Genomic DNA, 25718 nt, shown 5'->3' with positions numbered 1-25718 from the left:
TTATCAACCAATCAGTTTGCTTTCTTCAATAAGTAAACTGTTTGAGAGAATTATTTTTAACAGAATGATGTCACACATCAACGAAAATTCAATTTTTGCAAATGAACAGTTTGGATTTCGCCATGGGCATTCCACAACTCATCAACTGCTCAGAGTTACTAATATGATACGAGCTAACAAATCTGAAGGTTATTCCACTGGAGCTGCTCTTTTAGACATAGAAAAAGCATTCGACAGTGTTTGGCATAAAGGTTTGATTGCGAAATTGCAAACTTTTAATTTTCCAATTTTCCTAATCAAAATTTAAAAAAATTATCTTACTGATCGAACTCTGCAGGTTGTCTATTTTTTCTTCCTACTTGCAAAAGTGGAAAATCTCTCCCAATGCTTCTAAAACTCAAATGATAATTTTTCCTCATAAGCCTAGGGCTTCTTTCCTCAAGCCAAACAATAATCACGTTGTCAAGATGAATGGGGTTATTTTAAGTTGGTCCGACAAGGTTAAGTACTTGGGACTAATTTAAGATAAAAAACTTATTTTCAAAGAGCACATTGAGAGTATACAAGCCAAGTGCATCAAATATACGAGATGTTTATATCCTCTCATTAACAGGAATTCTAAACTTTGTTTAAAGAACAAACTTTTGATTTACAAACAAATTTTTAGACCAGCAATGCTTTATGCTGTACCGATCTGGTCAAGTTGCTGTTCAACAAGGAAGAAAACGCTCCAAAGGATTCAGAATAAAATTCTGAAAATGATTTTGAAGCGTCCTCCTTGGTTCGGTACACTCGAATTACATAGACTTACTGGTGTTGAACCATTAGAAGTTATGTCAAATAAAATTATTAACAATTTTCGACAAAAATCGTTGCAATCCTCAATTGCTACGATAAGCTCTCTTTATAGCCAATAAGTTAGCAATTAAGTTAGTTGTAAGTTTACTTCCCCTTTTCTGACAAGTAGGTTTAAATCCCTACGAATGATAAGTCCTAATTGCGAAAGCAAACAAATCCTAACAATTAAAATTACAAATTTCTAACAGTGTTGAGAAGTCACCATTTGTGATTGGACACACATACTCATTATTTACTAATATTTATCATATTTACTATTGATCTTATAATAATATTTCTCAACATATAAAATCTTCGTCTATCATTTATTTGACACGGCACAAATATAAATTATATCCGGTGTCTTACTTTCTAAAGTATCTTAATAACAAAAGCAAGTTTTTTATCCTCATTACCGTCTACGAGCTAAAATTAAGTCTAAATTAAAGCTAGAATGTGTATCAAATAAAAAGCTGATAATGTGAGATTGTAACAAAATCCGAGCTTTAAAAATTATTTCAAATATTGATATGCATTTGCACACAGTCCCATCACGAAGTCATAACCATTTACATTAGGGTACGGAATGGAGGAGCTACCATCTGCTTCAACAATTGCATATGCTTCATAAGGAAAAATAGAAAAATAGGGGATACGGTTCGTCGGAAAACCTCTAATGATAAAAAAAACTAAGCGTTCGAGAAAAGACAAAACCGAGAATCCGCCAGTGCTTCCAGAATCTCGAAAACATCGATTGAGAATGATCAGTATGACCCACACGAATATACTGTGGAAGGCCCGTCGTATAGCAGGGATAACCGGAATTTTATTTCAAGATGCATTAAGCATATTTATTAAGGATGATACACAGTTATATAAATTCGGAAGAAACTGAAATAAATATCGGTGTGTTTTAATTTTGAAAAATAATCACTGAACTTAAAAGTTTATTTAGTACCTGTTGAGCAAATTCTTACTGTTTTATACGTATGACAATGTTAAAGGAGGATGTGGAAGACTCGTCACATGTAAATGACAGCTTTGTTCATTCGATGTCGGATAAAAAAGTTTAAATAATTCAATTTAACTTCAATTATAGGCTATAAGTTGTCAATTATAAATCATTGTTGTACGTGTTCAAAGAACTGTGTTCTCTTTGTGAAAAAGCTCGAGGGCCAAATGATAAAGCTAATGAAGAATGTAACACTATGAGTTACTTAACTTGAATGAAACAAGCCACCCTCGGTGTGCACAATTCATCAATCAAACCGATCGCCTTCTCCGGTGGACACTCATTAGGGGTTTACATAAACCCTCGCGGTGCAAGCAACAAGGCCCCCCGAAACTACACAATTTGTTCTCTGAAAACTGTAAGCAACGTTGAATGTACCTACAAAAGATACACAGAAAATGGTTCAATGGTGCAAAGAGGAAGCGGAAAACAAAAACAAACAGACTCAAAACGTTGAGCCGAACGAGGCAACCATCATCCTCTGTGTACCCTTCTTGTGGCCGCACCCGGGAGCGGAGCGTTTGTAACGCTAATAGCCGAGCGCTAAGCTAATGCGAGAGTACCGCTGCTGGCGGTTGCCGCAACTGCGGGCCGAGAAAAAATAAACCAACCAAAGCTCAGCCATAATTCGCGATCCGCCCGGGGGGCTTTTCTCCAAATCCGGCGCAATCTTTCTTTCTCTTTGGGTCTGTCTCTGACGTTCACCGAACGAATATAACGCCTTTCTTCGCCGAATGGAATCATGTTTAAATTCGGATGGCATAGATTTTTTTCTCTGTTGGTGGCTGATTTTATAATGTTTATTTGGGTGGACTGTAAAAACGCGAACCGTAAGTTCGGAACTTGCATTAACCGTTTGATTTTTTCTGGTTCAATGTAAGATTCCTCTAAATGATGCGGTAGCGAAAATAACGATATATTAATGCAAGTGCAGCAGAATATGTACGCCAGTAATTAGTACTAATAATACGAATTTACAATTTCTCATATCTGTTCCACCAGTGTACCGGCGTTGGACCTTTACTCTGATGCTGTAACTGTATGGCCCGAGGGCTCTCGTACAGGTGACCTTTTACGAGGTCTTAAGTGGCCGCACGCCGCGGGGGATTTCCTGCGAATAGCACTATTATTTTGAACCTCAGCACAGCACACCTTGGATATTTTTTTTTATGAATTTATTTCTCTTCTGTTAGCCTTAAGATGAAGGTGAAACATTTTTGCGGACTCCATCCGCGCTTCCTCCCATTAGTGTTACAAACATACGGAGCAGGCGTTCGCAAACACGTGTCGAGCGGGTGAAAACTAGGCAATAATAAAAAGAAACGATTCGCGAAATGAAGCGATCAACAGCCGGCGACATGGCATTGATTGCTTCCGAATGGACGGAAAGGTTATAAATAAACCGATCGCCGCCGCGGGCAAGCGCCCACACAGTGATAGTGCAATAAAGTCCTACTAATGTTTGTCCGTCGCAGTCAATAAATAGAAAGTGTTGGCATTTCGTGTCTTCGGGTCGGGATTTGGACGTTCAAGTCGAGTGGCCGTACACACCCGGTTGGACCGTCTGGTGTTCACGAAACGGGTTGTACACTTCGAAGGGAGGACTGCGAGATAAGGGCTTAGTTGGACCACACGAGCCGTGTTTATATTTGCACTTGAAATGTTGTTTCGTTCAACAGGTTTTCATTTCTAGCAGCTGGTAATAATTGAAGTTTTTATTAATATTCGTTTGATATTCTGTTAGTTTTAAAGTTACGTTATATCAACACAGAGATAGAAATTTCCTAATTTCTATTCATATCTCCACACAATTACTTACCAAAGTAGTACCCTGATGTGGGGGTGGCACGGCGGTCGAAGTAGTTTGAAGGTATAAATAATGACGAAATCAACCAACAAGATAACCCTTTATTGGTTGTTCACCCTCATCCGTAATTAATAATTGCCAATTTGTTTGCGGCGAAGGGTCATTGTGCTTGTTTTTGGTTATGCATAATTTAAAATTAAAAATTGACAGAAAAAAACCGGCACCAGAAAACCTGTACGCTTACGACCTCGTAAACACATAGTAATCAACAAAAAAAGATTCCCGCAATTAACTGCGCCCAATTTCTCACCCTCTGGACAGGTGAAACGAATTGAACCATCACTTCACAGCCAGAAGCAGTGCCGAGGTGCTGTGACAGTAATTTTGCGCGAAAGACGCAACGTGACTTTCTTCCCACTTTTTTTTTTGTTCCCAGTAAAAATTCATCACTACAAGATGTTCACACGTTGATTTCACCGATGATGAATGGCTGTGCAGTATCGTTTATTCTTCACCAGTGACAAAAAAGTGCAACATCGAAGGAACCCCCACGGGGGCAGCAGCCGCCGTGCCGAAATGCCCATTTTCGGCGGTTGAACTTTCGCCAAACCTTGGCCGCAGTGGCTAACCAATTAAGTTGATAAAAACTCAATTTCCTGCCCGGTTTGCCGCAGTTCGGGTGCAGGCTCGCTCGGCGCGGTTTGATCTTATATGGGACTTGAGGATCCACCGGGGGATGGATGTGGTTGACGTGAATCAAGAAAGGAAATAAATAGCGGTTAACGAGCAGCCGCGGCCGTTTGGGATGGGAAATTTGAAGAAGACATTTTCCCCCCTTAAACTTAAAGATTGTAAGATTAACCGGCCAACCCATTGTCTGTTATCGACCGTAAAGTTTTCTAATAAAAGCATGATGAACTTATCAGCCTATTACCAGTAATGGAAACTGTCATAGCGAATAATTGTAATAACCCACAAATAATGACCGGAGAGAAACAGCGCAAACACCAGTCACTGTCATGTTGAAACATATCGATCATGGTTCAATCGTGGCGTACATTGTGAGCAGATTGACTGACGGATGAACGACGACGACGAGTTGCTTAAGCGTTCCTAGCGCGATTGCTGCCGGCAATCTGCGCGGCCATTAGACTTAATGGCCCTTTCTATTTTTTACGCCAATTTTAACACCACTAGAAGGGAGTGCCGTTTTCCAATCGTTCGATCATAGATTGGAAAATTGTGTCCTGTTGGAGTGGAATTTGACGGGTCGACACTAGCGGTGTTTTTATATTGAAATTGTTGTGGTTATAAGACATCAATTTGAATAGAGCACACAGCCGGTTTCTGTATGAAACTGTTACTCCATGAACTGTGTTGGGAAATATAGTTATTACATCTGCAAACTCTCGTTATGTTTTGTTTGAATGGTTAATTTACAGTCTATTTAATCAACAACAAAAACTGTTTACTTTCAAATGATTTTAATCGAACTGATTACAGTCATAGAAATAACACATTGAGGTCATGAGTGGCGCCATCGTGTTGATTGCATAGAAACACCCAACACAAACGGGAAAGATTCTGTAACTTTTAAGCAACATTTTATTACTTTTTTGTGTCTTATGACTGCGCATTAGGCATAAAAAGTAATACAAAAAAAGTAACAAAATATATGACGGCTAACGTATGAGGAAAAAAATCCGAACAAACTCTAATTCCAAATAAAAATCAGCTCCACATCATGCTGATTTCCTGATCCTCTGGGGTACTTGCCTCATAGCTTCCTGAATTCCGGATGTTTCAATTGTTTTGAGCTCCTTTTTGATTTTGTTGTTCAAACAATCGACGTTTTTTGCTCTATAACCTTTATGGTAGACCATTCGCTTCAAATTTGCCAGAAAGTTTCAATAGGCCGCAGCTGTTGCACATTTGGAGGATTGCATTCTTACGGAATAAACTTGATATTGCGTTGGCGGAAATCCGCTAAAATTGCATTAGCATAGTGTGACGAAGCAAGGTCCGGCCAAACCACTAGTTTGTTATTTATGTGGTACTGGTGGATGAATTTTTGAAGGACTAGCATATACTTCGTCAAATAGACTTGCGCATTAACCGCCAGGCCCTTCTTAAAAAACACAGGTTCGCTTATTCCATGCTCGCTGATGGCCATCCATAACATAACCTTATCCGGAAAGTTTGATTTGTGGATAAAGTTGACATCTCATGCTGCTTCTTTATCGGGGGACTCGTAGTAGAATTTTGGTTGCCATTCATTACCTTCTACCGTAAAGTATGTCTCATCGTCCATTATACACTTCTATATTCTGAGTAAGCAGCGAAATATGTTTGGGAAGGAGAGCGCCCTAGTCTGGATTTAATGGTACTGCACTGCTTTTTGGTAACCGCAGGGGCACTTTTTCCAGCTTCCCGTTTTATACCCATTTCAGGCATATACTTTTTCACTGTTTTTGGATCAATCTGATATTTATTGCCCAGCTCACGATATGATTTCGCTGACCGACCAGCCGTTTCCGCCTTAAATTTCGCTCGAACTTTGCTCTCTTGCAAAGTGCATTCTCGTCCAGAACCAGATTTTCTTTTGAAGGTATTTCCATTCTCGAAGAGTTTGACAGTGAAACACTTACCTTTTATAATTTTTTTTGTTTTGCTCACCAAAATTGCAAATCAATTTACGACGGTCTTCTTCCGACAACACCATTTTCTCAACTAAGCGTCACTTGACAGAATCGGCTGATAGTTCTGCCAGTTATATGATCCGTTGAGAGCAAAAGTGGTACATGTGCCAATTTTACACTTTTTGGGCTTTTTGCATAAATTGATGCAGAACGCAATAACGGATGGATATTCTAGCCAATAAAACGGAGATCTGATAACCTAAACCAAAGTTATAGCCAGAAAAATTTTTGGTAATTAACATAATCACTCCAAGATGGCCACCACGTGAACCACCGGTACTACCATTAAAGAGATTGATTTTCAAGAACAGTCCCACTTTTTTTCTAAACCACTACCAGACGAAAATAAATGATTTTATGACAGAATGTTACTCAAATTTACCATCAGATAGCCCTCCGAAAGATCCGGAGTTACCGTAAACGAGATCAATTTTGAAAAATAGGTCCTGGTCCCATCTGAATACAGTGTATATTTTTCCAAGGCTGTATCATATTTTCAGTTCACTCAGTTGTCGCTCCTCTAACTACATACACTGTCGACTGTCGACTTCATACCATAACTAGTTGAACATTCCCGGCGATGCTCGGGATCAAAGGTTTTAAAGATAGATTTTTTTTATATTTCATTGCTGCATTAGCTCAACTCACTTCATAAATAAAATTTACATCTTATACTTCCATCATCACTTTAAGTAGGGTGTCGAACGTCTTCGTCAGTGGTTTTCTTCGGACCTTTTTTGCATAAGATTGCGCCAGTAAAACTACCGAAGAAAACCACTGACGAAGACGTTCGATACCCTACTTCAATATTCTGAGAACGCGCAGAACGGAAATACCCATATTGGATTGTTTTTTGTGATTTTGGGCTGATTTACAGAAACTGTAAGTCATCATTTTGGATTTAAAAATGACGTATGGAGGTCCACTTTCGGAAGTATTGTGTTGGCCATATATCACTTTAGGTTATTTTCCTGAAACCGCCATTTTTTAATCCACAAAACTTTGTAGAAAATAAGAAAATAAAAGATTTTTAATGCTTAAGCTGCCTCTTAATCGATATTCAAACAAATGAATCGTAACCTTTCCTGCAGCTAGATGTGAGTTCTAGTTTGGATTAACGCAAAAAAAGTAAAACAGTAAGATTAAGAGCTGAATGACCTTCTGGTTAAAAGCTCTCTAATAAAAATCAAATTCAAATTCAAAAGTACAAAAGTAAATCGAATGCCGTAAAATGTAACTATTCACAAAACTACGAAAACATCAGAAATGTAAAATGTTCATGCTCGAAATATGGGTTATTCTGCAAAAAAAATTGTAGATGAAAGAACAACGAACATTTCATTGCAAAAAAAAACAAATCATTAAATTTTGATTCAGAGGCGAATTGCGCATAAAAAGTCAAAGTTTCGCATGTAATCGTATAAAAACGTATAAATTAAAAAAAAAAATTTATTCGGTGATTTTCTGTATTCTGTATGCTGTATATGGTCTTCGTGACTCTGTGGTTAGCGATGTCGATTGGCTCCCACACGGTTGTGATATCGGGTTCGATCCCCGATCAGGTCGAGAATCTTTTCGAACTGCAATTTTTCTCGACTCAGCTCTGGGGCACGGTGTATCGTTGTTCTTATCCTACAACATGCAAAATGTGCTAAAACAATATCGATAACGAATTTTCTCAACTAAACTGGTTGATCGAGAGCGCTATTAGAAGGCTGCAATATTGTTGTGCTGTATACAGAAAATCATCTTCAAACATACATTTAATATTTTAACATAAACAAACATTTTAATGAAACAAGAATCACATGTCATCGCTTTAAATTTTGATTTAGAGGCAAATCCAGCATAAAAAGTCATAATTTTGCATGTTTCACGCAGTTTTGTGAATAATATCTCAAGTTTTAGTAATCATATACATTTTATTTTTCCTCAAATGTCTTTCCTGAACGTTAACAAACATTATAGTGAAAAAAAAATCATATGTCAACGCTTTGAATTTTGATTTAGAGGCGAATTTAGCACAGAAAGCCATAATTTTGCGTGTTTTCGGTAGTTTCGTGAATAATATCTCAAGTTTTAGTAATCAGATACTAATTATTTTGCCTTACATATCTTTCCTGAACGTTGACAAACATTTTAATGAAAAAAAAATCACATGTCATCGCTTTGAAATTAGATTAAGAGACGAATTCAGCATAAAAAGTTACAATTTTGCTTGTTTTACGTAGTTTTGTGAAAAAAATCTCAAGTTTTAATAAACAGATACTTGTTACTTTCCTTCAAATGTCTTTCCTAAACGTTTACAAACATTTTAATGTAAAAAAAATCACATGTCATCGCTTGAAATTTTGATTTAGAGTGAATTTGCCTCTAAAAAAAAAATTCATAAAAATTCATAAAGTTGCATGTTTCACGTAGTTTTGTGAATAATATCTCAAGTTTTAGTAATCATATACTATTTATTTTTCCTCAAATGTCTTTCCTAAACATTAACAAACGTTTTAATGAAAAAAGAATCACATGTCATGGCTTTAAATTTTGTTTTAGAGGCAAATTCAGCATAAAAAGTCATAATTTTGCAGGTTTTACGTAGTTTTGTGAATAAAATCTCAAGTTTTAGTAAACAGATACTTGTTACTTTCCTTCAAATGTCTTTTCTCAACGTTTACAAACATTTTAATGTAAAAAAATCACATTTCATCGCTTGAAATTTTGATTTAGAGGCAAATCCAGCATATTTTTGTTTGTTTAACGTAGTTTTGTGAATAAAATCTCAAGTTTTAGTAATCAGATACTAATTATTTTTTCTCACATGTCTTCCCTAAACATTAACAAACATTTTAGTGTAAAAAATCATATGTCAACGCTTTGAATTTTGATTTAGAGGCAAATTTAGCACAGAAAATCAGAATTTTGCGTGTTTTACGTAGTCTCGTGAATAATATCTCAATTTTTAGTAATTAGATACCTATTATTTTTTCTCAAATATCTTTCTTAAACATCAACGAACATTTTAATGAAAAAAGAATCACATGTCATCGCTTTGAATTTTGATTTGGAGACGAATTAAGTATAAAAAGCCATAATTTTGGATGTTTTACGAAGTTTTGTGAATAATATCTCAAGTTTTAGTAATCAGATACTAATTATTTTTCCTCGACTGTCTTCCCTTAACATTAACAAACATTTTAGTGAAAAAAGAATCATATGTCATCGCTTTAAATTTTGATTTAGAGGCAAATTTAGCACAGAAAGTCATAATTTTTCATGTTTTACGTAGTTTTGTGAATAATATCTCAAGTTTTAGTAATTAGATAACTATTTTTTATAACTAATGTCTTTCCTGAACACCAGCGAACATTTTCATGTTAAAAAACCTACATGTCACCGCTTATTATTTTTGATTTAGAACGATTCAAAATGATGATGATTACTGTACACCACAGAGACTGAGGGAATAATATCAATTAGATCAAGCGTTACGGAATTCCATTTTTATATAGTAGATATAAAAAAAAAGCCGAGATCTAATAATTTATACCAGAGTTATAGCCAAAATGATTTTCAGTTTTCCTCTTCTACGGTATTTCTGGATCTGGAAGGCAACCGGTAGTCTACAGAAAGTTGAACCTGGATCCATTGTGTAGTTATTATCGACCAATTAGCAATTCTAAAGATGGCAGGGTATTTTCCTTTTAATTGGCCCCAGTCGATCTAGATTATTTAAAATGTCTTTTGTTACATATACACTAGCGCCACAAAGTGACAGAATTCCTCAACAAACAGATCATCATTCTATAGTACTCAATCACTTGGACAGCTCTTCTGAAGACATGAATGTTCTATATCCTGGGATTAGAGAGCTATAATGCACCCTTCATGGTCGCACTGGACATGTACCACATTTGCTTTCAACGTTTTCTGGTTGTCATTATTTTTCCCATAAAACAAAAATGGTACATGTTTTTCCATTGAAGTTTGTGTAGGTTTCTCAACCAGAACTCGTTATGCTTTCATGTACCGTCTTTTGAAACCTTTCCAGCAATGATTTAGTGCAGTTATGTTGGAAAAAATTGCTGAAAATAATTTACTATCTGAGTGTTTTCGTTTATCGCGTCTCCAGAAAAATTTACTCAATGGCACATGTACCACTTTTGCTCTCAACGGCTCATATAAAAGTGGATCTTCATTTTCGTAGACCAATTTAAAAGTTGTTCGTATTTTTTTCCTCACACGTTAGCAGTCAAAATCAGAGATATGTCTCGTGAAGCTGCAAACCAATGAGTCACTCTCGCTGATAAAAGTAAAGTCTAAAAAAACTGCTTAACAGTTTAAAAAATCTTCTTGAAAGCCGAAAATAACAAATATTGATTTTTGAGTGACTATTTCTTGTAAATAAGGATTACATGTATCCACGGCGATATGCTAGTAATGACAATTATGGCATTTGCAAATTATTTTTTTTGTTTAATAAGCATATTTGTATCTTTAGGAATTTCAGGCTTTGAACACATTGAACTTTGCCATATTCTGGATTCAACAGGTGATTTAGTTCATTTACAATAAACAACACACCAACGGATTCGTTCAACGCGTTCAAGTTTAACCTCACTGTGGTCGTTTTATAACGGATTTTGCACATATTATAGTTTTACCCAGTATAATTATTTAAATACAACTGACTAAATGTGATATCCCGAAGGACTAACGATTTGTATGAGAAAACCTAAATAATCCAACTATCGGTCATACCCAGTCTTTCTCATTCAACCTTTTATTTGTGAAAATAAATTTACATGAACGCTTAAATCCAATAATCACTCTGTGGGTTCTAGAATATTGATGTTGTAATTGAAATATAAAATATGAAATTTGACGTAATGTTAGTGCTTAAGAAATAGCGAAATGATTCTTAATTTCGAACAATTAAATCACGAGAGAAACCGGGAACGTTCAAATAGTACTGTACTACATTCAAATTATGTTGAGGCCACATATATCGTTCAAAGCAGGTATAGTTTTAAAAAGTCTTTGGATTTCTTTTCTTTCCATAACTTTTGAGCCACATATCAAATTGTTATGAGGGTTGTTATTGGTAAGTTTGAGAGATGGATCGTTCTTATGACACTAGTTATGTTCGCATAAGTCACGTATTCTTTGGGATAATGGACTTTCGTTGTTTTATTGACAATTTAATACATAACGGTTGCTTAAGTTCGATTATAATCAAATGAAATGGCAACGTATAGGGCAGCTTAACTTTGAAACCACGTGTTCAATCATAATTCATCAGTTAACCCTTAATTAGCGGGCTCATCTGATAATAATATTGATCAACTTGGTTTTGTGGTTTGTGAGACAATGAAGTTTCGTGATTTTCACATTTCGGTACATTACAGACGAAGTTACGGTTCGATTACAGTAAAATTCAAAAGTGTGTTATGAGGCAGCTAGACCTATTAATTGACACTAATTCTGCGGAAATCGGGTCAGCCACCTCTGAGAAAAGTGAGTGAGTCCAAGTAGTCTTCAGAATATGATCCTTTTCATAGCTAGATTTCATATTTTGAAACATAACAGACAAAGTAAGAGTCTGATTGCAAAACAAATCAATAGGGGGGCAACTAGACTTTCCATTTGACACTGAATTAATGAAAATCGGTCCAGTCATCTCTTAGAAACATGAGTGAGATTAAACAGTCTCCAGAACACGTTTCTTTTCATAACCTTTGAGCCACATGTTCAATCTTTATAAGGTTTGAAAGTTAAAGGGTTTTTAGGCAGCCCGTTCTTTTAAAACCAATTTTGTTCAAATCGGTTGTGTAGTTTTCGAGATAATGATGTTTCATGATTTTTACATTTTGATACATAACCTCTAAAATAAAAATCCGATTATAAAAAATGGATTGGCTCTTATGGGGCAACTAGACCTTCCATTTGCAATCAATTTCATGAAAAAATTTGTTATTTATGATGAAAAATAAATCTAGCAAATGTTATCAAGGTGTTTTTTTCTGAAAATTGAAGTGTTTGCGTGAATCAATTTTAGCATATAAAAAGTTTGAATGAGAAAGGCTGCGTCTCACCGCTAGGTGGATTAATTTGGGTTTTCTTCGATTCCTTAGATAAAACATAGAGCAAATTTGCATATTTTGTGATACGAACCACGCACACATGTGCCTGGTCCCAACAGCATCACTGATGTTTGTTGGTTTAATTCAGATTAAAAAAAATAAATATGACAACTTGTAGTCTTCTCCAGTAAACCCCACAAATTTGTGAATGGCTCCATGAGCCTTCGGTATAAGTCAGAGGTGTCGGTATAAATCAGATCCACATAGTGCAATATAGTATTTTGCAGTTTACTGAAATATGTCACTTACTGGGAGTGTTCCCAACAGCATACTGTTGTTTTTCGATTTAAAGCGGTCTTAAATCAGAAAACTAAGCAATTTCGTGTTCTAGTAAAATAAATCACTGACTGTGGGCCCTACAGCATTATTAATGTCTGTTAGTTGAAACCAATACCAAATATAAATATGCTAAGTCTGTGTCTCTAATCAACCGACTAAACGGAGAATAAACCGAAAATAGTTCAATTCAATCGGGTATACCCAAGTAACACACAAAACATGTTAGAAAATAAGTAACAACGAAAGTAGTCATATAAGTGTACCACAAGCGCAATTGAAAACTTGTGTTATTATATTGTGTTTGAAGTTGATTTTCATCAGTAATACAACCGCATTTCGAAATCAAGCTCATTTTTTCTGGTTTTGGAGATGTTTTTAATAACATGAGCTCGAGAATGACAATCACTATCACTTGGTCTTTTCGTTAGACAATACACAATCTAATAACAACACTACGTACCTGCTTTTCCTTAGTACAGTAGTCATAGCATTCAACACCTAACTTAAAATTACTTGATCAAATTATTATTTAAATTATATGAACGATTTCTATATATATTCGGAGCGGTTTTGACGCGCCATCAAAAGATAAACAAAACGCTTGAAGTGTAACCAATATCACTTCAGATTTTTGTTATTGTATATCTAACAACGTTTTCTAGTTTTGTTAGATTTTATATTCAGATAACGTTGAAACTATGTGAAAACAATTCCAATATTCAAGCGAAAGAAACAACTCTTTTTAAATGGTTGAATATTATTTTTCGTCATCATTTTATAATCATTTAAAACTGCCACTGAAAAAAGAAATTACCGATCTAGCTGCACTGCGCAGACACAACACATTTGCGCATGCACTGGTTAACAGTTGTCATAGCAACAGATTTGCGCATTGCCGTATTAGTACTCGAGATGTATTTAGCCACTTAATTATATCAAGTTGGCTTGCTTTCATGCAGTTATAGGTACTTGTTCTACTAGCCTTCATGTTTTGCGCTTTTCTGGTGATATTGATGTCATGGAATAGGTAACGTCAACTATTCTATACCAACGAGTGTTACTTGGGTAAATTATATATATATGATCGTATCACTTATCAAAGTGAATCCTGATCAAACTTACCCTTCCATACTAACAAAAACCTCCTTCCTGTGGCCTTTGTGGAGAAGCAGAGGTTAACACGCCCTCCAAACAGCAAGGATCACGCTAACATCCCACCACTTTTCCCATCTGATTACAAGGGCGTGGCCGGCGTCGTTATTGACCCTCCAAAGTATTTAGTCACCAAAACTTGTACAGTGAGAATGGTCGGTCACTCCCAGCCCTATTCAGTTGATTCACTGTGCAATTTTTCTGATTTGGATCAATCACGGAGTGCAACCCAGTGTTGTCAAACTCACTCGCAAAAAGCATGCGATACTCCAAGTGGCGTTTTCGCTGCTACCAAAATTTCACACTAGAGATACTCCTGTCGAACTGTTTCTCGTTCTCTTTTATTATTTTTTTTTTTCATTTCACACTACCGAGCATGGATGCTTGCGAGTTTTCTCGTAAGCCGACACATCATGGATACACACTCTCGCTCGTGTACTTCTCTACTCGCGTGCACCTCCTTTTCTCGCGAGCGCAACCAGCGAAGGTGATTGTCAAGAATTATGACGATACGGTGTGACGAGGCACGACGAAGCGGAGTGGCAAAAAAAAATGTTTCGACGAGTAGACAGGGATGCCACATATACAGATTTATCAGTATCTATTCAGTTTTTTTTTGCGTATTTTTCTTACAGATATCTGTATGTACAGCTTACAGATTTTCCGGAAATAGTACAGAATTTTACAGTTTGATTTGGTTTTCACGAGGTCGCGAACTAAACTTCTTGATATAGTTGAAAATCGAAAATGAACTCAAATGCTATTGAGCGTGTTGGAGGTTTTATTATATTTATATGTTACGCGTAAACGTGGCATCACTGCGAGTAGGTAGTCCGATACCCTACACGGCCAGCATGCGATTCTGTACTAGTGATGGGAAACTTATCGATACTTATCGATAATATCGATGAGTGCTCGTCATCGATATTATCATTAATTTTTCGACGTTAACGATAATTATCGATATTATAAGGGTGAGCACAAGTCAGTGCGGCTGGTTACTGGAGGAGACCCAAGAGAAGGAGACCTCACCTACCCTACCCCAGGAGATGCTTTGCTGCTATTCGACAAGATTTAGCATAGTTGGGGGTGGTGTAATGGTTCGCCCCGGGTGTCACCGAGTTTCTGAGAAATAATGGTAACTAAAAAGGTATTTATAGTTTTTCGTTTCCTAAGAACAGATGAATTCGACAACTTAGTACTGGAGAACTTTAAAGCAATATCCAAACTTTTTGCACCATCTCATAAAAAGCAATGATACTAAATTGTAATAAAATGCATTTTCTTTGGCTTGCCAACTCTTATAATATGATGGACATGCATAGCGGCAGTCTATTGGTAATTCTCTGGTAATTGTTCAGTTTAACTTGGAACTGTTTAAGTTTAAAGTATCTGTTACCCAACAAACAATTTTTAGTTCCACTAAAAATCCAAATCAACGAAATTTTTGCGCCAAAAAAGTATCCTGATTTATACAGGGGGTACACAAAATAATTGAGATTAATAAAATTCTCTCGAATTTTAAATGGCCAGAACTTTACGAAAAATGAATCAATTTTGAAAACCGGTTTCATTTCACTAGAAAACAGTATAATATTAGTATTACTTGGGAACTTTGTGTGACCAACCTACACCGAAAATGTTTCGGATTTCAAGAGTGTGTGTCAAAGTGTACATTTTTGCATACATATAACGTTTTAGGCAACAAAATTGTCTATCTAAAATACTTCATTTAAAAAAATCTGAGATCACCGATATTTTCTAAAATAATTTTTTTGTTTTTAAAATTATATTTTTTTTTTCAGAGTAGGATCTTGAACTCTTTTTTTATATTTTTGAAGGAAAGTTCAGATAATTTTTACTAAGATATATTGATTCATAAGAAAAAGGTTCAAAAACAGTTAGGTTTTCTTACGCGAGGGATACATGCCTCATGAAAAAAAAAACATGTCAATTCAGAAATCCGCTTGATAAACCGATTTAATTCAAAAATTCGCGTAAAAAACCACGGTAATTTGAAAATCTGCATAAATAACCTTTTAGAGGAAATCCGCGTGAAAATAATCTGACCTTTTAAGTTTGCAAAGTTGCTTGGTCTAGTAAGACCTACACACCCACAATGTTCGATTGGATTCTGCTAGAGTGCTGCAAGCTCAAAGAAAATTAGTACCCAACAGGGAAAAAACCGCTAAAATCAACACCCATACTTAAAAAATTCATACCTCGATGATTCCTTGGCGAATTTTCAATTTTTGGCTACCAATGAACCCGAACTAAATTCTGATTTATTGACAACATATAAACCTAAGTGAAGCAGAATGTCAGGAAAAGTTCTACGCGTTGCAAAAATGTACACTTTGGCACACACTCCTGAAATCCGAAACATTTCCAGTGACCCTTGGTCACGTCCAGTTCTCAAGTAATACTAGGAAACTAGGACAGTTTTCCAGTAAAATGGAACCTGTTTTGTCAGAATTGATTCATTTTTCGTGAAGTTTTGGCCATTTAAAAATTGACAGAATTTTGCCTGCTTCAATTATTTTCCTTATTACAACCTTTCCCTATACAACCTTCAAAGTGAACTTCGGCTTGAAACTTCTCCGTAGAAAGCACTCCCGGCGTAAAACCCGAAGACTTTCCAAAACAAACTTTTTAACTCGTCCGGTTCTTTGAATTTTCATTTGCAGTATCGTAAGATTTGTCATTCAACGCCTTAACACAATGGATACGTTGCGGCTGCGTTTGCGGCAATTTGACAGTTGGCCACTGTCACATTGACGTCAACGCAACGCAAACGTATCCATTCTGTTTGGGCCATCACTGTCTCTGTTTTTAACAAATTTATATAGCAAAATTGCATTTGTCGAATAACGTTTGCGGTAAAAAAATGGACAAAAATTGCCGATTTTTCATGGGTTTACCTTTAATCGCACTGACGAAACTGCTCATGCATCAGCAATCATAGTAACCCATGAGTTAGCAAAAAAAAATTGACAGCTCTATCAGTCGAACTCTAACTGTGATGGCGAAAAAAGTGAAGCTACTCCGTTCAGAAGTGTGCGCGTTCAAAGAATGGTACCCCGCCGCGTCAAAAACGGACATCGTGCGTCACTTTGTGGACGCCGGGTATGCCGGTTCTGACATCTACAACATCTTGACACTATTGGACAACGATCAGAGCATCGAAAGAAAGCCCGGTTCCGGACGGCCAACAAACCTGAGCGACAAGAAGCTTTAAAGGATGCTGAAGAGGAAGACCGAGGGAAAAGTGGCTAAATCGTTGCGTGCACTTGGCCGAGAGGTTGGTGCATGCTCTAAAACAGTGAAAAAGCATCTGGAGAACATGAACATACATGCAGGAAGCGGCAGTCCCGTCCACTGGTCTCGGAGCTGCAGGCAATGACGCAGCGACAGCGGTTGAATAAGATGGTCAAGTCGATTTTCCCTGCGAATCGCGACGCGGCAGTGGTATTGGACGACTAGACCTATCTCACCCTGGATGGCAACGACTAGCAAGGCTCTTCGTATTTTACCTCCCCCACAAAGGAAGCGAGCACCGAGCAGTAGCGTAGTGTGACCGGGTGACACCCGGGCGGAAAATTTAGGTTTCACCCCTTTCCCTCTGGGTGTCACCCCCACCAGATTGCAGTTAAATCATCTTGTTACCAAAAATGGCGAGAGTTAGTCCGCTCGTTTTCAAATGCACTAAATCTACCTGTTTTCGAAAAATTTATAAATTTTCGAGAATTTCAGCTCGACCTCCACTTAAATGGTAATTAATCTCACGGCTGTCACCCTTTCGAAGGCGACACGCATAAAAATTTTTCTTCTAGGGGGTGACACCCGGGGCGGACCGCCCCCTCCACCCCCCTCACGCTACGCCAGTGGCACCGAGGTAAAGTTTATTTCGCAGACCAAGCTCCCCAAGAAGGTGCGGCTGTGGCTGACAATCAGCGAGAAAGGGATGTCAAAGTTGCTCTTCTTTCGCTCCGGGCTGGCCGTGAACGGGGAAATTTATAGTACGAAGTGCCTGACAGAAGTTGCGTCGTTCATCAAGAAATACCATAAGCGCGGAGACATGGTGTTTTGGCCAGATTTGACGTCGGCCAACTACTCGAAGCGATCGTTGGAGGAGATGGAGCGGCAGAATATCGAAGTGGTACCGAAGTCAGCGAATCCGCCCAATGTCCCCCACCTGCTTCTCATCGAGAATTTCTGGGCAAACTTGAAGCGCAAGATCTATTCCAACAATTTTGTCGCGAAAACGGAGGAGGAATTAATAAAACAAACGAAGAAAGAGCTTAAGGTGAAATCTCATTAAATCCAAAAATGGCCGACTTCGAGTCACCACTTTGAATTTTCAAAAGCACAAGACTCGGAAATACTCATTGCGTTCCCTATGAAAATTCTATTTTATGTTTGCTTCACCACAGCAAACATAAAATAGCATTTTCACAGGGAACGCATTAACTATTTCCGAGTCTTGTGCTTTCGAAAATTCGAAGTGGTGCCTCGAAGTCGGCCATTTTTGGATTCAATGAGGTTTCACCTTAAAAACATAGCTACACGCATGTTTTCGTCCGCCATAGCGAATGTTCCGGTGACTTGCCGGCAAAAGGCTGCACGCAAGGACGTAATATTTTTTTGTGAGGAAGCTAATATGGTAACCTTCCATGGAAAAGTTATCCAACTCAATTATCTGTCATAGTTTTTTTTCATCGCCTTCTGAAATAGTTTTTTTTTCATCACCATCTGAATTTTTTTTTAACCCAAACGTTAGCTGTCAAATTATCGATACTTATCGATACTATCGATAAAAACCCCGGAATTATCGATTGTTATAGATATCCGTTTTGGGCGATATTTCCCATCACTATTCTGTACAGATATATTACCCCACTTTCGGTTGTCTGTGCACGAAGCAAAATTGCTTGGCATCAGTTCAGCAATTGACAAATCGCATGCGTGAGTCGGCGAAGGAAGAGTTTTCGTTTTCGGGCTCATTTTTTCAGGCACTCCTAGTCAAGTACTCTTATTCGAGTACTCGCGTACTCGGCGTGAGTAAAAAGACAAAAGGGAATTTGCGAGTAGTTGTATGCTGGCTGCTGCTCTGGCAAGTGCGTGAATAATAAAGAGTTTCTCGAAAGTGTGTGTGCGCACGACTGGAGAAGCGTAGCACACATCTCATTCGCAAGCTGAAAGAATTGGAAATGTTTTGCTTCTCGCTCGCTTAGCAACGCTGGTGCAACCATTGATATGTGCAGTCAGTCAAGCTAAGCTAAGCTATGGGTTGTATTCAGCGTTGCCACTAAGTTTTGAATAAAATCTGGCAAAACGAAAATAAAAAGTCTGGCAAAAATCTGTCACTCATTTTCGGATAAAATTCCTGGTTGAATTGAAAGTGATGACCTTTTTTTTGCTCTCGCCGGGTGTAGGTAGGTAAAGGCCAGGCACGGCCCATCTCGCAGTAATGACCTCTTTGCGAGACGACGCGGATGAAATCTGGCAAATATCTGGTTCATTTACAAATATCGGGCAGATTCTGAGGCCTATCTGTTTTTCTGGCGCGCAAACAGAAATCTGGCAAAATCCAGATATATCTGGCATACTGGCAACGTTGGTTGTATTACAGAAGATTCGGCGAGCAACTCACCTCTTTGAAAAACATGGGCGAATCAAGTCGATTCGACTTTTATAATAGGGCCCTATATTCAGAATCGTCGTGCATGGGCGTTAAATCGTTGGATACTGAAAGGCAAAAACTCGAAATCTAATAATTAAATTAGTATATGCATTTCAAATATTTAGGTAAAAAAATAAATTTTAAACTTTTTGGTCACTATTGAAATAAAAAAAGTCACTAGGGTCACTATTATTTCACTCATAATTTTCACCGTCTTTCACTCATTCTACCGCTTGCAGTATTTTTCTTTCTGAGGTTTCGGTTTGTGATACATAAAACTTAATATAGAAATTATGTTCATGATTGAATCTACCCCAAGATTTACTACGTTGTACCGCTCAATCTAATCGGAAAACTATAACGAGTTGTCAATCGGGGCTGATGAAATAATAAAATAAAATGAATAATATATAGAGAAAGTTTGGGAAGTAAAGAAATAGAATGAAATAATGAGAAATTCGCTTCGGAAGACGATTTTTAGAGAAGTAACACATTCTTTATGGTGCCGTATTTTGGCGCGAGTCTTCATTATATTCATTTTCAAGCGGTTTTTTAAATAATTCAAAACTCCATATTTTATGTAAATTTCATAACTTTTTGAGACAAATATCAAACGATGGGATCTTTTTGGTCCTTATTGCTAAAAACTCCGAAAGACGAAAACAACCAGGTTAATTCCGCTCTTCCTTGTTCCTTGTAGAGTTGCTGATTAATACCTTTTCAACATTTATTCAAACTCATCAAACCCGAGCTACAATATAAATTAACAATATTCCTACCGAGCTCACGACACCACCTTATATTTCAACACACAACCCACAAAAACCTCAAAAATCGGATTCATTCATGTTTTTGACAAATCTCTTCTTACTTCAAGTGCGTTTTGATATCTTTTCTTGAAAGGCTTAACGAATACCTGCATTTTTGGCTAAAAGATTTTTAAAATCGGTCGAGGGACTGAAATTTGTTTAAAGTAGTCATTTTGGTGAAAAAGTTGTTTTTTTGCGCTACCCTAATTCAGGAAGGACATTTGGGTGGCCAAACAACAAACAATACGCGTCTTATTATTCTGAACAGAGACCAACTCGTGCAATTTTGAGTAAGATTGTAGCAGAAAATTCCATGTATTTCAAACGAGACGAGTTGCTCACCGAGGCTTCTGTAAAAAGGGTCCAATATTTCTAAAAGATACAGGTATTTTTGTTTACCAGTCGAAAAGTGGAGGGCCCGGAGAGAAAGCTATGCATAAACTACTCATTTCCGCTTGAATTTAAAGAAGGAGGTTAAGCTCTGAATGAGATATAGCTTTTTTTGAAGGAAAACATTCCCAGTACGATACCGGTTGAAGTAATATTAATCTGAAACGCCTTCATCGGCGTAATTTTACTCTAAATGTAAATGTCATAGCATAAACTTATTGGTATTAGCATAAACAACAACTTTGCCAAAGAGAGTATGACAAAAAAAATCCGGATGCCCACATTTACAAAGCTCGAATTGTCGTAACGTGACACCATTTGCAGAAGACTGTTTTGCGTAACGCGACACCATTGATGTACCGAAATATTTTTGGAACATTTCGCTAAAAATTCATTATTTCCTATGTTGTAATATTTCATTTTGTTGGATTTGGTCTACGGAACCAATACCCAGAAAAAACTAGGGTCCAAGAACCTACGGCAGTGCTGATATCTGAACGTATGCCATCAAAGGTTGAAAAAGCGGAATTCAGCGATGATGTCGCGTTACAAAATGTATCGAGTTGCAGTACTGATACAACTATCTGAATTGTTGAACCAACCCGTCATAAGAAGGTACATTTAGTTGGCATTATTTGTGACCTGTTCAATCATATGCTCTTAAAGCCAATTTTGAATAACCAGGCCAGTCGGTTCCTCATGGTGTTGCGTTACGCTGGAATGTGTCATCAGAGCGATGTATTGCTGCCACTTGTGCAAGTATGCAAATGAACAGAAGTTTCATAGAAGTATGCGTGTGTTAAATAATTAAGTAAAGAAAACCAAATTTATTGATACAAAATTTCAATAATCTCTTTTATCTTTCCGCCACACAGATTTCGCTTTTAAATGAACCAGGATGCTGACATCGATCGCACTGATACTGGCCGTATGCGTACTGGGGCTAGCAGCACAAACGGTACCCTCGCTTCAACCCATCCCGACTGAACCGGTCACGCAGGCCCGCACGGTTCCGATGCTTTTGCCAACAGTTCCACCAGATCAGCAGGTAGATCCCAAGTGATAGAAACTTTTGACATTTAAAACTCTTGCTCACCCCCTCATTTTAGCCATTCACAATCGTGCATCCGCTGCAAACAATTCCCACGCAGGGGCCGAACCGATCCTCCCATAGTCCCAGAAGAGGCGTCCAATACGAACATTCGATATCGCTTGGGCCCAACAGTAATTATTATGTGTACTACTCGGATATGGTCTCCAGTGGACAACAGCAGCAGCAGGAGCATCCGAAAGCAGCCGCACAGCAGTCGGAACTGTCACTCGCATACCAGCCTATCGTTGGGTATTAGATAATTAAAGTTGTGCTTTTGACAGCTAGCAGATTGCTTCGTCAATCAACCTGGGAAAACCTCTCTTACACATTCATTTCATTTTTAGATACTCCAACGATCAGACCAGTCAGATAGTATTCAGTCCGAACACTGTTCCGGTGCAGCTTGTGACCTTGGTACAACCGACGCTGGATGCGGCTGTCCAGCAGGAGAACACAAATCGTGTTACTCCGGAAAGTGCTGCAACCATCGAGAAGCAACCCCAAGTTGATTTAGACGAAGAAGGCATTCATAAGCTGGTATCCTCCACTCAAAACTTGGTTAGCAGTGAAGATGTAATGAATATCAACAATGCCGAAGAGGAACAAAAAGAAATTCTACCCACCTCTTCCAAGGAGAACACGACGGAAACCGTACTTGACAACGAAACAAGCGAAAGCCGTAAAAACGAGCAGAAGTTGGATGATAATATAGCGGTTCCTTCTTTTGATAATCCAATAATTGTAGGCGAAATGTCCGAAGCGACAAGTCGCAGCCATCGTTCCGGCGAGCGATCGGACAATGTTTACAAGCAAATTAATGTAGAAATCATCGGTGAATCGGAGGACCACAACAGGGGACAGTTTTTGAAGGAAACCATTTTTCCCGCAAGTCGAGCAACTGAGGAACCATGCGATGACAATGTTAAGTCGACTCCAGTAGTGATCCGACATGAGGTTACAACAATTAGACCGATTAGTTTGTCCACCAAAGGACGTGGTACGACCGCTACTCGACTGAGTACTCGTTTCCGTACCACGGCTGCCCAGCATTCGTCATCAACGGCACGCTATACTGCTAAGGAAACTGTAACTCCCGCGTCCGTTAGCTACAAATACCTCACTCCAACTCCAGCTGGCCTGCGACTGACCAGTTTGGAACAAAAAAACAATGACGACTGCGATTATGCGATCTTACAACCCCCCAAGCTAGATTCGGACAAAAAGACCCTTGTTGAGGTTCAAAAAAGTGTCAACATTAAAAACATTCTAATTGAGCAGGAAAATCCCCAACCTTCATTAAACAGAGAGTTTGGTGCCCGCACCAAAGTGATCTCACAACCGATCTTCATTGAAAAGCCGGTCGACAGAGTGGTGACACAAAAGGTACTTATTGAGAAACCTGTTGAGCGAATTGTACAGCAGCCTATTTTCATCGAAAAAGCAGTCCCACAACCCGTCGATCGAATCGTAGAAAAGCACGTCCCCGTACCTTATCCGGTGGAAAAGATTGTCGAAAAACCCGTTCAAACCGTTGTTCAAGTACCGTACGCCGTTGAAAAACAAGTTCCAGTTCATCACTACATTGATCGGCCCGTTACGCAACATGTTACCGTTCCGGTTCCGGTGGATAGGATTATAGAAAAACCAGTGCCAGTGGAAAAGATTGTCACCCAGGAGGTTAAGGTTCCCTATCCCGTAACTCAATTTGTCGAAAAAATCGTCGACCGTCCGGTTCCAGTTGAGAAAATTGTCACAAAAGAAGTACAGGTACCATACCCTGTTACACAGATCGTCGACCGTCCTTACCCGGTTGAGGTTCCCGTTGAAAAGGTTGTCGAGAAGATCGTGGATCGCCCGGTAGAGACAGTAGTTGAAAAACAAGTTGAGGTACCCGTTCCGGTTACGGTTGAAAAGGTAGTGGAAAAATTCATCGATCGTCCAGTTCCCTATCCGGTGCAAGTCCCTGTTGAGATTCCCGTCCAAGTTCCAGTGCACTATCCAGTCGAAGTCCCTGTCGGTGTCCCCATCCCATATCCAGTAGAAAAATACATCCCTGTAACCATCCACGAACCCAAACCCACACACGCTATTATTAAAACCACAACTCACGAGAAGCTGTTCGATTTACACAAATTTTTTGGAGGAAAAAAGAAACACTTCACCGAACATGTGTTCATAAAGGGTCCCCCACATCCGAAGCCACTCTACTACCACAGCCAATATCCGAAGAATGACCTCCACTTTGGGGCTTCGATTCAAGCTCCATCCTATGTGGACTTTTCTCAGTACAATGTTCTCCCTCACCACTACCCGGAGAAACCGAAACCACTGTACGGTATTTCCTACCACGGTGATCCCTACAATGGTAATTCTTACCACCAACACTACAATAGCTACCATCAACCGTTAATCGATCACTCGCATCAATTTGTAGGCAAGCTATCCTACCCGGTTCCGTACGCTCATCATCAACCACAGCAAGTACTGCAACCGGTAGCGCAAGCTCTGGGACCGCAGATCTACAGGGACGATTACGTCGGTCCTACACCCCTGCTGGAAGACCATTGGGCGGTCAAAAGCGACGTCAAATTCCGCAGGAATGCCGCGTACGGGAAGAGCCTGCGAATCGAGTACGGAGGTTTTAAGCCGCCGCTAGTGCCATCCGTCGAGATCGACGAGAACGGAGTACCGCTGAATAAGGAGCAGAACGCGAATTAGGGGCGGACCACCAACCGGGGAGACTGATGTTGTTGTTTTTTTTTTTTCTGTTGATCATTGTTTCGGTACCGTTGGTTAGTTAGAAGGAAGGCACTTTAACAGTGAATAGAGGATGCAATAAAACAATGGTTAATGCTAAGAAGGCTCTTAGATTTACTCTCATTGTACACTGATTACACAATCGCCACAAAGTTAAACGATGAAATTTCTGTTAAGTTACGTGCTTTTCTAAGTGATAAGTAATTTATTGTAATTGTATGAATAATTCTGTCAAAGAAATATTTTAAATCACAGTGAAAAGCTTTGAATTCTATCCGAAAGAATTCTCTATTTGATGCGTATATGAAAAAAATACCAAGAAAATCAACCTGTTTTGAGTCACTTTTAGGATTTTCGGAGATTTTCACATCCACATACCACGTGGACAGCTTGGGGTTGTGGAATGTCCACGGTCCTTACAAAAAAAAATCTAAATTAATCCACCTAGCGATCATACCCAGCCTTTCTCATTCAAACTTTGATTTGTAAAAATAGATTTATATGAACGCTTCAATTTAATGAATGTCTATTCACTCTTTAGGTTCTAAAATATTGATGTTGTAATCTATACATATAAAAATGCAGTCCGGTCTGTCTGTCGGTCTGATCCATATAGGCTCGAAAACTACCGAACCGATCGACGTGAAAAGTTGTATGTAGGGGTTTTTGGTGCCGGTAAAGGTTCCTATGATAGTTTGAGACCCCTCCCTCTTCTGTAAGGGAGGGGTCCCATACAAATTAAACGTAAATTTCTGCACAACTAAAGAACAAACCAAGCTAATGAAACCGAATTTGGCAAGTGGATGTTTTAAGGGGTAACAAATATGTCCATGATAGTTGGACGCCCCTCGCACATCTCGATAGCTAACCAACTAAATGGAACCATATTTGGCAGGTGAATGTTTTAGTAGAAATAAATTTGTTCCATAATCGACCTTAGGCAACATTTTGGATTGTAAGATGGCAACTTCAGGTTTCTGGAAAACAGCCAAAAATGGCGGATTTCCACACAATATAATCATATCCGGATCTAGAATGATACACATGAGCTAAAACCGATCGA

General features: G+C 38.4%; 1 protein-coding gene across 2 annotated transcripts in view; it reads left to right on the top strand.

The window, feature by feature from the left end:
* LOC129724639 (uncharacterized) overlaps nucleotides 1–24859 on the top strand; it is a 60078-nt gene extending 35219 nt beyond the window's left edge. Inside the window, exons 2-5 of one of the 2 annotated variants that reach the window (XM_055679709.1) lie at nucleotides 21681–21853; nucleotides 21915–22147; nucleotides 22243–24263; nucleotides 24333–24859. In XM_055679709.1, the coding sequence (XP_055535684.1) occupies nucleotides 21704–21853; nucleotides 21915–22147; nucleotides 22243–24263; nucleotides 24333–24616 (2688 nt within the window). In that variant the 5' untranslated portion in view covers nucleotides 21681–21703 and the 3' untranslated portion in view covers nucleotides 24617–24859. Of the gene's footprint in view, nucleotides 1–21680; nucleotides 21854–21914; nucleotides 22148–22242 lie in introns of both variants that reach the window. The other variant, XM_055679708.1, reaches the window with a different exon arrangement.
* Nucleotides 24860–25718: the final 859 nt, after the last annotated feature.

This window comes from Wyeomyia smithii, chromosome 2, assembly GCF_029784165.1.
Source record: "Wyeomyia smithii strain HCP4-BCI-WySm-NY-G18 chromosome 2, ASM2978416v1, whole genome shotgun sequence".
Lineage (NCBI taxonomy): Eukaryota > Metazoa > Arthropoda > Insecta > Diptera > Culicidae > Wyeomyia > Wyeomyia smithii.
This window is presented reverse-complemented; position numbering and strand designations above follow the sequence as displayed.